This window comes from Narcine bancroftii, chromosome 1 (assembly GCF_036971445.1).
Source record: "Narcine bancroftii isolate sNarBan1 chromosome 1, sNarBan1.hap1, whole genome shotgun sequence".
In the NCBI taxonomy this organism is placed as follows: domain Eukaryota; kingdom Metazoa; phylum Chordata; class Chondrichthyes; order Torpediniformes; family Narcinidae; genus Narcine; species Narcine bancroftii.
This window is the reverse complement of record NC_091469.1, coordinates 440,365,438-440,377,442: the sequence shown is the minus strand read 5'-3', so window position 1 is coordinate 440,377,442 and position 12,005 is coordinate 440,365,438. Positions and strand designations below refer to the sequence as shown.

Genomic DNA, 12,005 nt, shown 5'->3' with positions numbered 1-12,005 from the left:
GAATGCTCTGCCACAGAGGGTGGTAGAGGCAGATTCGCTGATTATGTTCAAAAGAGAGTTAGATAAGACTCTAGTGGGCAAAGGAGTTAAGGGTTATGGGGATAAGGCTGGAAAGGGGTACTGATAGTAGTGATCAGCCATGATCTGTAAAATGGTGGTGCTGGCTCGACGGGCCGAAGGGCCTACTCCAGCTCCTATTATCTATTGACTCTGTGGCTGTTTCCTGAGTGAATACTGATGCAAAAAATCAATTTAAGATCTTCCCCTCTCTTATGGCTCCATACATAGCCAACCAAACGGATCTTTGAGGGGTCCAATTTTGTCCATCACCATCCTTTTGCTCCTAATATACCTGTAGAAACTCTTATAGGATTCCAAATCTTTTAGAGTCATGGAATCAAACAGCATAGAAACCAATTTGTCCACACCAACAAAATGTCCCACTTGCCTGCATTTGGCCCATATCCCTCTAAATCTATCCTATCCTTATAACTGTCCAACTTATTAAAAATGTTGCCACAGTACCTGCCTCAACCACCTCTTTTGGCAGCCTATTCCATTCACGGACCACCATCTGTGTAAAAAATATTACTCCTCAGATTCCTATTAAATCTCTCTCCATTCACCTTGAACCTACGTCCTCTGGTTTCTAATTCCCCTACTCTGAGCAAAAGACTCTGTGTTCACCCAATTTATTCCTCTCATATTTTGTGCAACGCATCAATTTATCACATTAGACAAAGCATTTTTGAGATCATGCCCATCCTTCTATGCTCAAAGGAATAAAGCCCTAATTGCTCAATTGCCCTGTTCCCCTCCGCCAACTTCTCCCCACCCTCACTCTCCATAGTGTCTGCATTACTTGTTCACTTTAACGCTGCATGGCCACTTATTGAAACAATGGTGAACAAAAATTAATTATCATATGTAGAGCTAATTTATCAATCAAAATAAATTTCTCACTTGATGAAAATTAGTTTCGAAATTACATCTGAATGGAGGACTGATAATAAAAAAAACCCAATAAATTTAACTCTACTTTGCAATATCTTTAATTTATATTTTCAATTATTCCTTTAGTTTTATTAGCATTTCCATGGTACCACAAACCTGCTCGCCAGTGGAACTGAGTTGACGGTATTTTCGAACATCTTCTTCTAGTTTGAGAAGGCTGTTGTGTAAGTCGTTCTTTTCTTCAGAGAGTCTGCTAACATAACCCGTCAGGTCTGCATTTTGCCTTAATAATCTCTCAATGAGGGTGCCTGTTGATCCCTCAGAAGGAATTATGTTCTGCTTGAAGAATGCACAAGAATCAGCTCTTACTGTCTTTCTAAACAAATACACATGCAAGAGACTTATAGAATCAATTGAGCATATTGAACCTCAGGTTGGATCTGGCTTCTCAAACAGAAAATTTTGTGCATTCTTGAACTCTTACAGCTGCCCTATTGGTGCAAACACCGTTTGCCATCATATGGGTAACATGGTTAATTTTTCAGAGTCCTTTCAAAACACAACAACCTTTCTTGTCATTCACTATATCTTAGTGAAACACGAAAGTCTGCAGACGCTGTGATTATAGTAAAAATACACTGAAATGCAGAGCTTGACGTCCTGTTTTGCGGAAACTGCCAAAATGTTTGGCCAGGAAGTCAGCCTGAAGAAAACTGAGGTCCTCCATCAGCCAGCTCCCAACCATGACTACCAGCCCCCCTCATCTCCATCGGGCACACAAAACTCAAAACGGTCAACCAGTTTACCTATCTCGGCTGCACCATTTCATCAGATGCAAGGATCGACAACGAGATAGACAACAGACTCGCCAAGGCAAATAGCGCCTTTGGAAGACTACACAAAAGAGTCTGGAAAAACAACCAACTGAAAAACCTCACAAAGATAAGCGTATACAGACCTGTTGTCATACCCACACTCCTGTTCGGCTCCGAATCATGGGTCCTCTACCGGCATCACCTACGGCTCCTAGAACGCTTCTACCAGCGTTGTCTCCGCTCCATCCTCAACATTCATTGGAATGACTTCATCCCTAACATCGAAGTACTCGAGATGGCAGAGGCCGACAGCATTGAATCCACGCTGTTGAAGATCCAACTGCGCTGGGTAGGTCACGTCTCTAGAATGGAGGACCATCGCCTTCCCAAGATCGTGTTATATGGCGAGCTCTCCACTGGCCATTGTGTCAGAGGTGCACCAAAGAAGAGCTACAAGGACTGCCTAAAGAAATCTCTTGGTGCCTGCCACATTGACCACCACCAGTGGGCTGATATCGCCTCAAACCGTGCATCTTGGCGTCTCACAGTTCGGCGGGCAGCAACCTCCTTTGAAGAAGACTGCAGAGCCCACCTCACTGACAAAAGACAAAGGAGGAAAAACCCAACACCCAACCCCAACCAACAAATTTTCCCCTGCAACCGCTGCAACTGTGTCTGCCTGTCCCGCATCGGACTTGTCAGCCACAAACGAGCCTGCAGCTGACATGGACATTTACCCCTCCATAAATCTTCGTCCGCGAAGCCAAGCCAAAGAAAAAAAGACACTGAAATGCTGGAGGAGCTCAGCTGGTCTTTTCATCATGTACAGGAGTCAAAGATACATTGCTGACATTTCAGACCTGAGCCAATCTTCAAGGATTAAGCCAGAAGCAGAAAGTCTCAGAATTCAGACAATGCCGGCTGGGGGAGGAATTCAGATCAACAAAAGGTGTTAATTGGATATGATAAGGGATAAGGTAAGAATTTATCATGTTTGTGGGAAAGGAGATAGAATGGAGAGACAGAGATGGGGAAAGGCGATGGAGGACAAAGTTGGGGGGGGGGGGGTTACACGAAAGCCAGAGAAGTCAATATTAATGCCACTACATCTGACATGGACTTTTTACCCCCTCCATAAATCTTCGTCCGCGAAGCCAAGCCAAAGAAAAACATCTTATCTACCTATACGTTAAGTCAACTGGAGGAGCTATTGGATCACTTTGCTCGTGTACAGCAGCTTTGACGTAATATTTACCACAGTGGCTGAGTAGACAGAGGGGACACATTGAGGAACCACAATATTTTCACATATATACAGATGACACCCCAAGAAGCAGCTCTCCTACTTTGCAACAGCGACTTTATAGGCACTCTATTGACTGTGGAACATTTTTGGAAGCCCAAAAGTTATGAAAAGCCAGTCTGGCAATAACCGAACATGATGTTATACTTTTTGTTTTGAATCAAACAATTGAAAAACCTTTGGGCACCTTTGATTCACAACAAAATTACAAATCAAAACTAATTAACCAGATGCTTTGAAGACAAGTTTATCATTTTTCTGATGAAATCCTAACGACACAAAACATTAACTGTTTCCCTTTCTACTGATGTTGCCTGTCTTGAATGTCTGGATTCAATGCTGAAAACAACTTTTGATACTTTACTTTTTCTGCCCTATATTACAACTAGCTAGTTCTGCTCCTTAATCAACCCAGTTTTTCCTTGCACCAGAGTCCAGCATTCTCCTTTTGGTTCTGGTTCTCAAATTGACCCACTGCATCCAACACATCATTTGCTGGAATTTCTGCCACTTACTACAAGATCCCACCATCAGACACATTCTTCCCGGTCCTCTCGGCCTTCCACAGGGACCGCTCCCCCCACGATTCCCTCGTGCACTCATCCCTCCCACCCATCGCATCCCGGCACCTTCTCCTGTGCCCACAGGAGGCGCAACACAGGAGGCACCCAGGGTCCGGGATCTCAAACAGGACTTTCACTTGAAGCAATACTTCACAAGTGCATCCATAGGACTTATTTACTGCATCCGGTGCACCCTTTGTGGCATTCTCTATATCGGAGAGACTGGTTACAGACTGGGAGATCGGTTCACTCAGCACCTCTGCTCCACATTGACCTCCCAGTGGCCAACCATTTCAATTCTGGGTCACACATCCGCACTCACATGTACTGTCCCACCCTGACCACCTGCAGACTGGATGACCAACACCTTATTTTCCATCTGGGCACCCTCCAGCAACATGGCATGAACATTGACATTTTTGCTTTCCATGAAACCTGCTCACCTTTTCTTCCCCCTTCCCCTTTCCTGTTCTTCCAGTTCTTTCACCCACACAGCTCTACCTCCCCCTCATTGCTGCTGTCCCCTTTCTCCATCTAAAATCTCCAGCCTTGCCACCCCCCCCCCCACCGTTTGGATCCCAGTCGGCATTTTCTCATACTTTGATGAAGAGCTCAAGCCCGACACGTCGGTTCTGTATCTTTGTCTTTGCTCCGTAACAGACACGATTCGACCTGCTGAGCTTCTCTAGCATTTTGTGCTTTTACTTCAACCACAGTGTGTACAGATTTTTGTGATTTATTCTTGACCTACAATTTGCAGCTTTTACATGTCCCTTTGTTTTCTCTCTTTCTATCTGCCTTCATGCATCAACTAGACAGCTCCATACACAGCAGAATCACCTCAACAACCTTGGCCTCACCCTGTCAGCAACAATCCCTTTGTCCTTTCCATTTACTCCTCTGCCGACACAGTTGTTTAATACTGTTGTGTTTCCTCCTTTTCTAGTTCTGATGAGGGGGTTTTGACCTGAATTATTATAAACTACACTTTTTACAGATGCTGCATAACCTGCTGACTGTTTTCAACATTTTCTATTTGAATTAGTATCTGCAGCTTGTGGATTTTGAAGATTTCCAGCTTAGGCATTTTTTGAAAAGGTCGAGAATTGTGTAATAATATTCTAGGTATGAACCTGACATCTACAAATGGGTTGATCTGAATCTTCTGTCACTCATATGTGAATATAAGCAGAGCAGACCAAGTATTGTTTTCACAGTTAAGCTACATGTTTTAGAATGTCAACAAAACCTCCTGAGGGCTATTTGTCAACTGGCTGGGATCAGGTTCCAATTTCAGTTTACTGTTTGATCACTTAATTAAAATTATAAAGCAAAAGATCTGTATACTTTAGAATATTTCAACCTCACCTCTGCAAATGCAGGGATTTGCAGCTGCTGCATCTGTAAAGCCAAATCCTGAATACTATTGAGTAGCCAAATCAGGTCATCTTCGTTTGTGGTTTCAGCACCACCCTGAATCCTGTTGTGAATAAACAATGTATATTTTTCATATCTAATCAGCCGATGAAATATATTTCAGAATATGAAGGAACACAAATGCTAATACAAGGTCATGTCAATATGTTTCTTTCCACCTTTTCACATTAGTAAATTTTTTCAGTTCAAATAAAACACAGTTCGTCCTCTGTTCATAACCTAAGCCCTGAAAATTCCAGCATTTCAGGATTTAAATTTTTTAATTTTCAGTTTACTGACTCGTGCTTTAATATAGGAGCCCAATCTTCCTTCCCCTTTTAGAGAGCACTTTGTATCAAGACTTCTTTTCCCTCCCCCATCCTCCCTCCCACCCCAAATTAACAACAAACATATATTAATTACTGAAAATAACAATACAAATACATTAAAACAACAAAACAAAAAGAGACAGAAAAAAAGATTTGTTGGGGAGGTGGGGGGGGGGGGGGGGGGAGGATGTCAACCGGTCCTCAAAGTTATTTCCTCAATCTTGACATTCCGGGACTGGTATGAGCCTACTAACCACTGTTCCTTTCAAAGAAAGGCTTTGGGAAGGTTAATCACACCCAGTTCCAATGTATTGCAAGTATGGTTGCCACACCTTAATGATTGTGTGATACTTCCTCCTCAGGTTATAGGTGATTTTCTCCAGGGAAATACAGCTCTGCATTTCTGTGTTCCATCATGAGGTGCTCAGCTGGGAGTCAGATTTCCAGGTAACTGCTATAGATTTCCTGGCCGCCGCCAAGCAACTTTTACAAATTGAATTTGGTATTTGGACAGCCTCAGACTCATGTCCATTATATGCCCCAACAGGAACAATGCTGGGTCCTGTGGATATTCCACCCCTGTAATTTTCTTCAGAATGTGCCTAGTTCTACCCAAAAGGGTCTCACCTTGGTGCATAGCCAGGTTGGATGTTCAAAGGTTTCTGTCTCCACGCCATATCTAAAGCCCAATTCTGAAATCTCTGACTTTACCTTATGCAATTTTTGTGGGATGAGGTATAGCTGGTGCAAGAAATTAAATTGCACCAACCATTAATGGCTGCTGTCATCCTGTCCCATCACAAGTTGGACCAGCACCGTTCCTGGATTATTGTTCCTAAATTGGACTCCCATCTTTGCCTTGATTTATGGAGGCCTGGTTTGGGGCCCTCATTTTGGAACAGAAGATGCATAGCAGAAATGAATCTATGTGTGATCCCCTTTCCAATTATAGCCTCCATGTCACTACACAATGGCAGGGCCAGAGATGGGCCTAAAGTGCCCCTCCAAAAAGATCAATTGAAGATAGCAAAAGAAGATCCTATTTGACAGATCAATTTTTTAATTGCTCAAATTACATGAGCTGCCCCCTCTCACAGCAGTCCTCGATGCACCTGATTCCTTTCTGACACCAGGTGTCCAGGATCTTGTATCAATTTATTCTGGGTTAGGGGTGTTTTGGGGGGCCAACCCCACTTTTAATCCAATAATCTGGTTTATCTTTTGCCATGTTTGAATTATGTGATTTAATATGGATGGGGTTGCCCGTTTTTACCATTATTAATTTAGTATCCCATTTATATATAATCTCTCCTGCTATCTTCTCCCCTATTGTATGTATACCCAAGAGGGTACACGGTCCCCCTCAAAGAGCGAGGTGATTAATCTCAATTGGGCCACCCAATAATATTTTTTGAAGTCTGGGAGTCTCATTCCTCCCAGACTATAATCCCAAGTCAATTTCTCCATGGAGACCCTAGGCACCTTACCCCATCAAAGAAACTGCCTAACACGTCTGTTGAGTATCTTAAAGAAACTCTGGGGCAATGGCATGAGCAAAGATTGAAAGAGATATTGTAGCCTTGGAATCACATTCATTTTAATGCAGTTAACCCTGCGCATCAATGTTATGGGAAGATTTATCCATCTATGCAGGTCCTCCTCGATGTTTCAATTTATATAAATTTTGTAGGATATCCCTAGATATTTAATCCCCTTTTGTGGCCACTTGAATTTACTCTCCCAGTGATACTCTTCACAATCTCCTTTTTTAAATGGGATTATTTCAGTCTTATCATAATTGATTTTGAATTGCAAGATTTTACCGTAATCTTCCAGTATGGTCTGTAGCCTGGCCAATGACCCTGCTGGTTCTATCAAATATATCAACACATCATCTTCAAATAAGTTGATTTTATGTTCTTCCTGGCCCACTCTAAATCCTTTAATACCTGGATCCCGGCACATGGCCTCTGTCAGCAGTTCAATAGCTAATAAGAATAGAGCCAGGGATAGTGGACAACCCTGTCTACCAGATCTGGTCGGTGGGAAGGCTGGAGATATTTGGCTTTGACTGTGTCAGATGTATTAAGTAGTCTACTGATTGCCGTTTCTGTAAAAACCCCATTTGATCTGGGTTTGTTAACTTTGGTAAATATTGAATCAATGTTTGCCAGGTCTTTGGCTATTAGTGAGTTCAGGATCTTCATATAAAGCTGCTCATGAGCCTTGACGAGGGATATAGAGTCTACTCATATGAATGGAGAGAAATAAGGACAAGTAAATCACATTTTATTTTTAACTGAGTCTACATAATTTTTTTAAAAATGTTTTTTTTGTCAGGGCCATTCAGAAACATTGAATGTTTTTGATAAGTTTCACAATGGCTATATTTTGGGGCATAGCTTAATCTCACATCAAAGATATTCTGACACAATTTCCACCATTCCATCACTTTCACAACAGGCCCTGTAGCAGCAGATCTATTAAAGTATGTCAGTGATGAGCATTCACTGCTAATGGCAACAATTTTTAGCCCATTTTATCTGAAGTGATAGAAAGTGATATGAAATTTCAATATAATGGAGACTGAGTCAACTACCATGGAATACATCCATCATTAAGCCTTTTCAAAACACATCTGCACATTAGTGCAAAGCAATTTGCTAACATCTATTACAACACCAGGGGCCAGGGTTCAAATCTGACACTGTCTGTAAGGAGTTGGTACATTCTCCCCATGACCTGTGTGGGTTTCCTCTGGGTGCTCCAGTTTCCTCACACCCTTCAAAATGTACAGGGGTTGTAGGTTAATTGGGGCATTTGGGCAGTATGGGTTCGTGGGCCAGAAGGGCCTATTTCTGTGCTGCACGTCTAAATGTTTTAAATGTAAACAAATCAATTGCATTCCTTGCTCAGGATTATTAATCAGACACTTTTTTTTTACCTGTTAGTAGCTTTATTGACCATTATTGAGAGTTTGGAAATAATCAGCTGTATTTTCTCTCTGATGCTCTCCAAGTTAATATTTTCTCCAGATCCATTGCTTCTCCCATCAGGTTCAGGACTGCTAGCTGACTGAGCAAACCAAAGCTTGTCAGAAACTAATGCACTTTTTCTAGACTCTGTTGTTTCCAGCTTTTGTTGAATAATCCAATTTTTCATTTTGTCAAGTGAAAGCCCAATTTTATAAGTATCCTGCAATTAAGAATAGAAATTAAGAAATGACACACACAAAATCAAAATAATTGCCAGACTTTTGTTTGATGATGTCATGTCTTCATACTTAAACAGCTCTGATAAAACTAAACTGATTGAGCTTTCCAAATGAAACATTTTAGAACAAGTAGAACCAAAATTTGCAGCATGACACAAAGGTGCAGTGCACAGTGAGGAAAGTTTTTAAAGCTTGAAGACGGATCTGAACCAGCTGCAAAAATGGGCTGAAAAACAGCAGATGGAAGTTAATGCGGACAAGTATGAGATATTGCATTTTAGAAGAAAAAACACGGTGAAGCATAGAGCACTGAGGAGTGCAGTAGAAGAGAGGGATCTGGGAATACAGATACATTGATCTCCGAAAGCAGCGTCACAGGTAGATAGCCTTGTAAAGAGTCTTTGGCACACTTGTCTTCATAATTCAAATACTAAGTACATGTTTGAGTTGGGATGTTATGGTGAAGTTGTACAAGATTAAAGTGGCCACATTTGGTGTATTCTGTGCAGTATTAGTCACCTAAGGAAGGATATCAATAAGATTGAATGAGTGTAGAGATTTACAAGGATGTTGCTAGGACTTCATGAACTGAGTTACAGGGAAAGGTTAAACAGGTGAGGACTTTATTCCCTGGAGCGTGGTAAAATGACAGGAGATTTGATAGAGGTATTTAAAATTATGATTGGTATAGATAGAATAAATGCAAATAGGCTTTTTCCACTGAGGTTAAGTGGGATTTAAAAAAAAGTGGAGAACATGGGTTAAGAGTAAAAGAGGAAAACTTTAAAGGGAACATTTGGGGGAACTTCACACTGAGTGTGGTGGGGGTGTGGAATGAGCTGAATTGGTAAATGCAGGCTCAATTTTGACATTAAAGAAAAATTTGGACAGATACACAGATGGGAGGGCTATGGGCCAGGTACAGGTCACTGAGACTAGGCAGAATAATAGTTTGGCATAGATAGAAAGGCTGAAGAGGTGGCTTCCATGCTGCAGTGTTCTTTGTTTCTATGCATGATGTGATATCATGTTATCAAATTGGGATAGAATACTGGAAGCTGCTATCACTGATATTCTACTCTTCCTTAATGCAAATTATTCAGATGCAGTCAACACAAAATTTATATGCATTATTCTCACTTTAAAGCCAATATAGATGCTGTACCTTGATTTATGTCCTTAACCTTGCAAATCAAGTTTCTATCTTCAACTCATAATTCACATTCCTGAGTAGACCCATTGATTTCAGCCTGTTCCTGCTTAGTGGAACATATTTTCTGCCTTATTTACTTTCTCCATTATCATTTACATTTGTAACTCTTAAAAACAGCTCCACAGTCTTGCATTTCCTCACCCAAACCAAATCCTTTTCAGTACAGAGGGCCAATTCATTCAAATCTCCATTCAGCAATCAGGATGGTCTTTGGACCGCTTGCTTTTTTGACTTAAAACCAAACTGGTCCCCATACCCCACTCTCATTTGCCAGCTGAATTTGTTCCTGCATTAGACAGCACTGCCCCACTACCTTTAATCCTCTGCAAAGAGGCATTGCTGCAAGTACCTGTATGATTCCCAGTTTTGCTGGTTATACAAATTACCTTTTGCCTTCTAGTCTTTCTCAGGATCATCCTTCACTAGATCCATTGATGCTAAGTGTTTTGGTACTTTGTTCTGTTTTTCCCCATATTAAAATAGTTAATACTGCTGCTAAATTCCACCCTTCACACATTTTGCCCGTGTTCAACTCTTTCTTTCCTTTTTAGTTCTGAGAGAGGCCATGTGACCACTCCTGCTTGTATTTTCTTGTGTGGGTCATTGATAGGTACAGAATCGAAACAAGACCTTCTAGGTCCTAGCTGACCTCTTTTTCTCTCTTAGCCCAAGTCAGTCAAGAACGACCATGGGTACTGCACCTCTGGTATTCACTGGTTTGTTGAGCAGTGTTGACTGTGGCTATGGAGGCCAATCCCATTATTTATAACGGTTAGTATTTTTAACTAAAACTCGACAAGGAGAGCCAACTGCACATGAATGCAGGTTAAGGGCAAAATTGGGCCCCAAAGCAAACAAAGAACTGCTGGAGAAACTCAGCAGGTCAGAGAACATCTAAGGGCAGATTGTTCAGTCAACTTTTTGGGATACCAAAAAGCTGAAATTACATCAAAAAGGGAGAAAGATTAAGGACACCTATAAGAGGCAGAGGGTCAAGAAAGCAGCCAAGGTCCTCGAGAGCCCTCACCACCCCTCGTCTCACTGCTTCCATCAGGAAGGAGGTCCAGGAGCCTGAAGATGAACAGCAAACATTTCAAAACCAGCTTCTTCCCCTCTGCCGTCATATTTCTGAATGGACAATGAACCACCTCACTTTTTTCTCTTTTTTGCACTATTTATTTTTAAATAATTTATTTATGGAAATGTAACTGATTTTTTGAACCTGTAATTTACAATACTACTGCTGCAAAACAACAAATTTCATGAACATGTTCACGTTAATAAACCTGATTCTGAGAAAGGTGGAGGAGGGACCCAGAGATGATCAGGTAGAGGAGGAGAGGTGAGATTTGGAGAAACAGGTAAAGGGAGAGCCCACTAGGAAGGGGGCAGGAAAAAAGAAAAGTTAGAGAGAAAAAACCACAAGAACAGGAGTAGGTAAAGAAGAGATCAAAAACAGTGGAACTAGATGTGGATGGTGGTTACCCAAAATTTAAAAAAAATTATATTCATGCTGTTATATTTAAATCTATCAAGGTGGATGATGTGTTATTTTTCGAGTTTTCTTTTGGTCTCTCCCTGACAATAGATGATGACACAACAGATGTATCTGTGCAGGAATGGTTGGAGGAGTTGAAATGGTTGGCTACAGGAAGCTCAAGTTTGGACCCACAAGCAGAGTGTAAATGTTTGTTAATTGCTCTCACCAATGTAGAGGACAGCACATCAGGTACACGAAATGGAGAAGATCAGGTTGGATGGTGTACATATACAGGTACACAATCCTTTATCTGGAACCCTTGGGGGGATAGTGTGTTCCGAATTTTGGATTTTGGAAAGACAGATTTAAGCCCACCCCAATTGTGCTGCCGTCTCTCAACCCCTCGCCCGCCCAACTCGTGCTGCCAGTCTTCCCCCTCACCTGCCCGACTTATGCTGCAGGATCCCCTCTTGCCCGCCCGACTCGCGCTGCCAGATCCCCTCTCGCCCGCCCAACTCGCGCTGCCAGTCTCTCCTCCTCGCCCACCCAACTCACTCTGCCATCTCTTACCCTCTCTTCAGCCCGACTCGCGCTGCCAGTCTCCCCCTCTCACCCGCCCGACTAGCGCTGCCGGATCCCCTCTCACCCGCCCGACTCGCTCTGCCGCCTCTCACCCACTTGTCCACTCGACTCGGGCTGCCAGTCTCCCCTCTCGCTG

At 42.2% G+C, this 12,005-nt stretch overlaps 1 protein-coding gene across 4 annotated transcripts in view; it reads right to left on the bottom strand.

Annotated features, from left to right (window-relative positions):
• akap9 (A kinase (PRKA) anchor protein 9) overlaps nucleotides 1-12,005 on the bottom strand; it is a 226,267-nt gene that overhangs the window by 19,558 nt on the left and 194,704 nt on the right. For all 4 annotated transcript variants that reach the window (XM_069914357.1, XM_069914358.1, XM_069914361.1 and 1 more), the window contains 3 exons: nucleotides 8,325-8,575; nucleotides 5,004-5,115; nucleotides 1,111-1,290 (listed from right to left, as the gene is read on the bottom strand). In XM_069914357.1, the coding sequence (XP_069770458.1) occupies nucleotides 1,111-1,290; nucleotides 5,004-5,115; nucleotides 8,325-8,575 (543 nt within the window). The remainder of the gene's footprint in view (nucleotides 1-1,110; nucleotides 1,291-5,003; nucleotides 5,116-8,324; nucleotides 8,576-12,005) is intronic.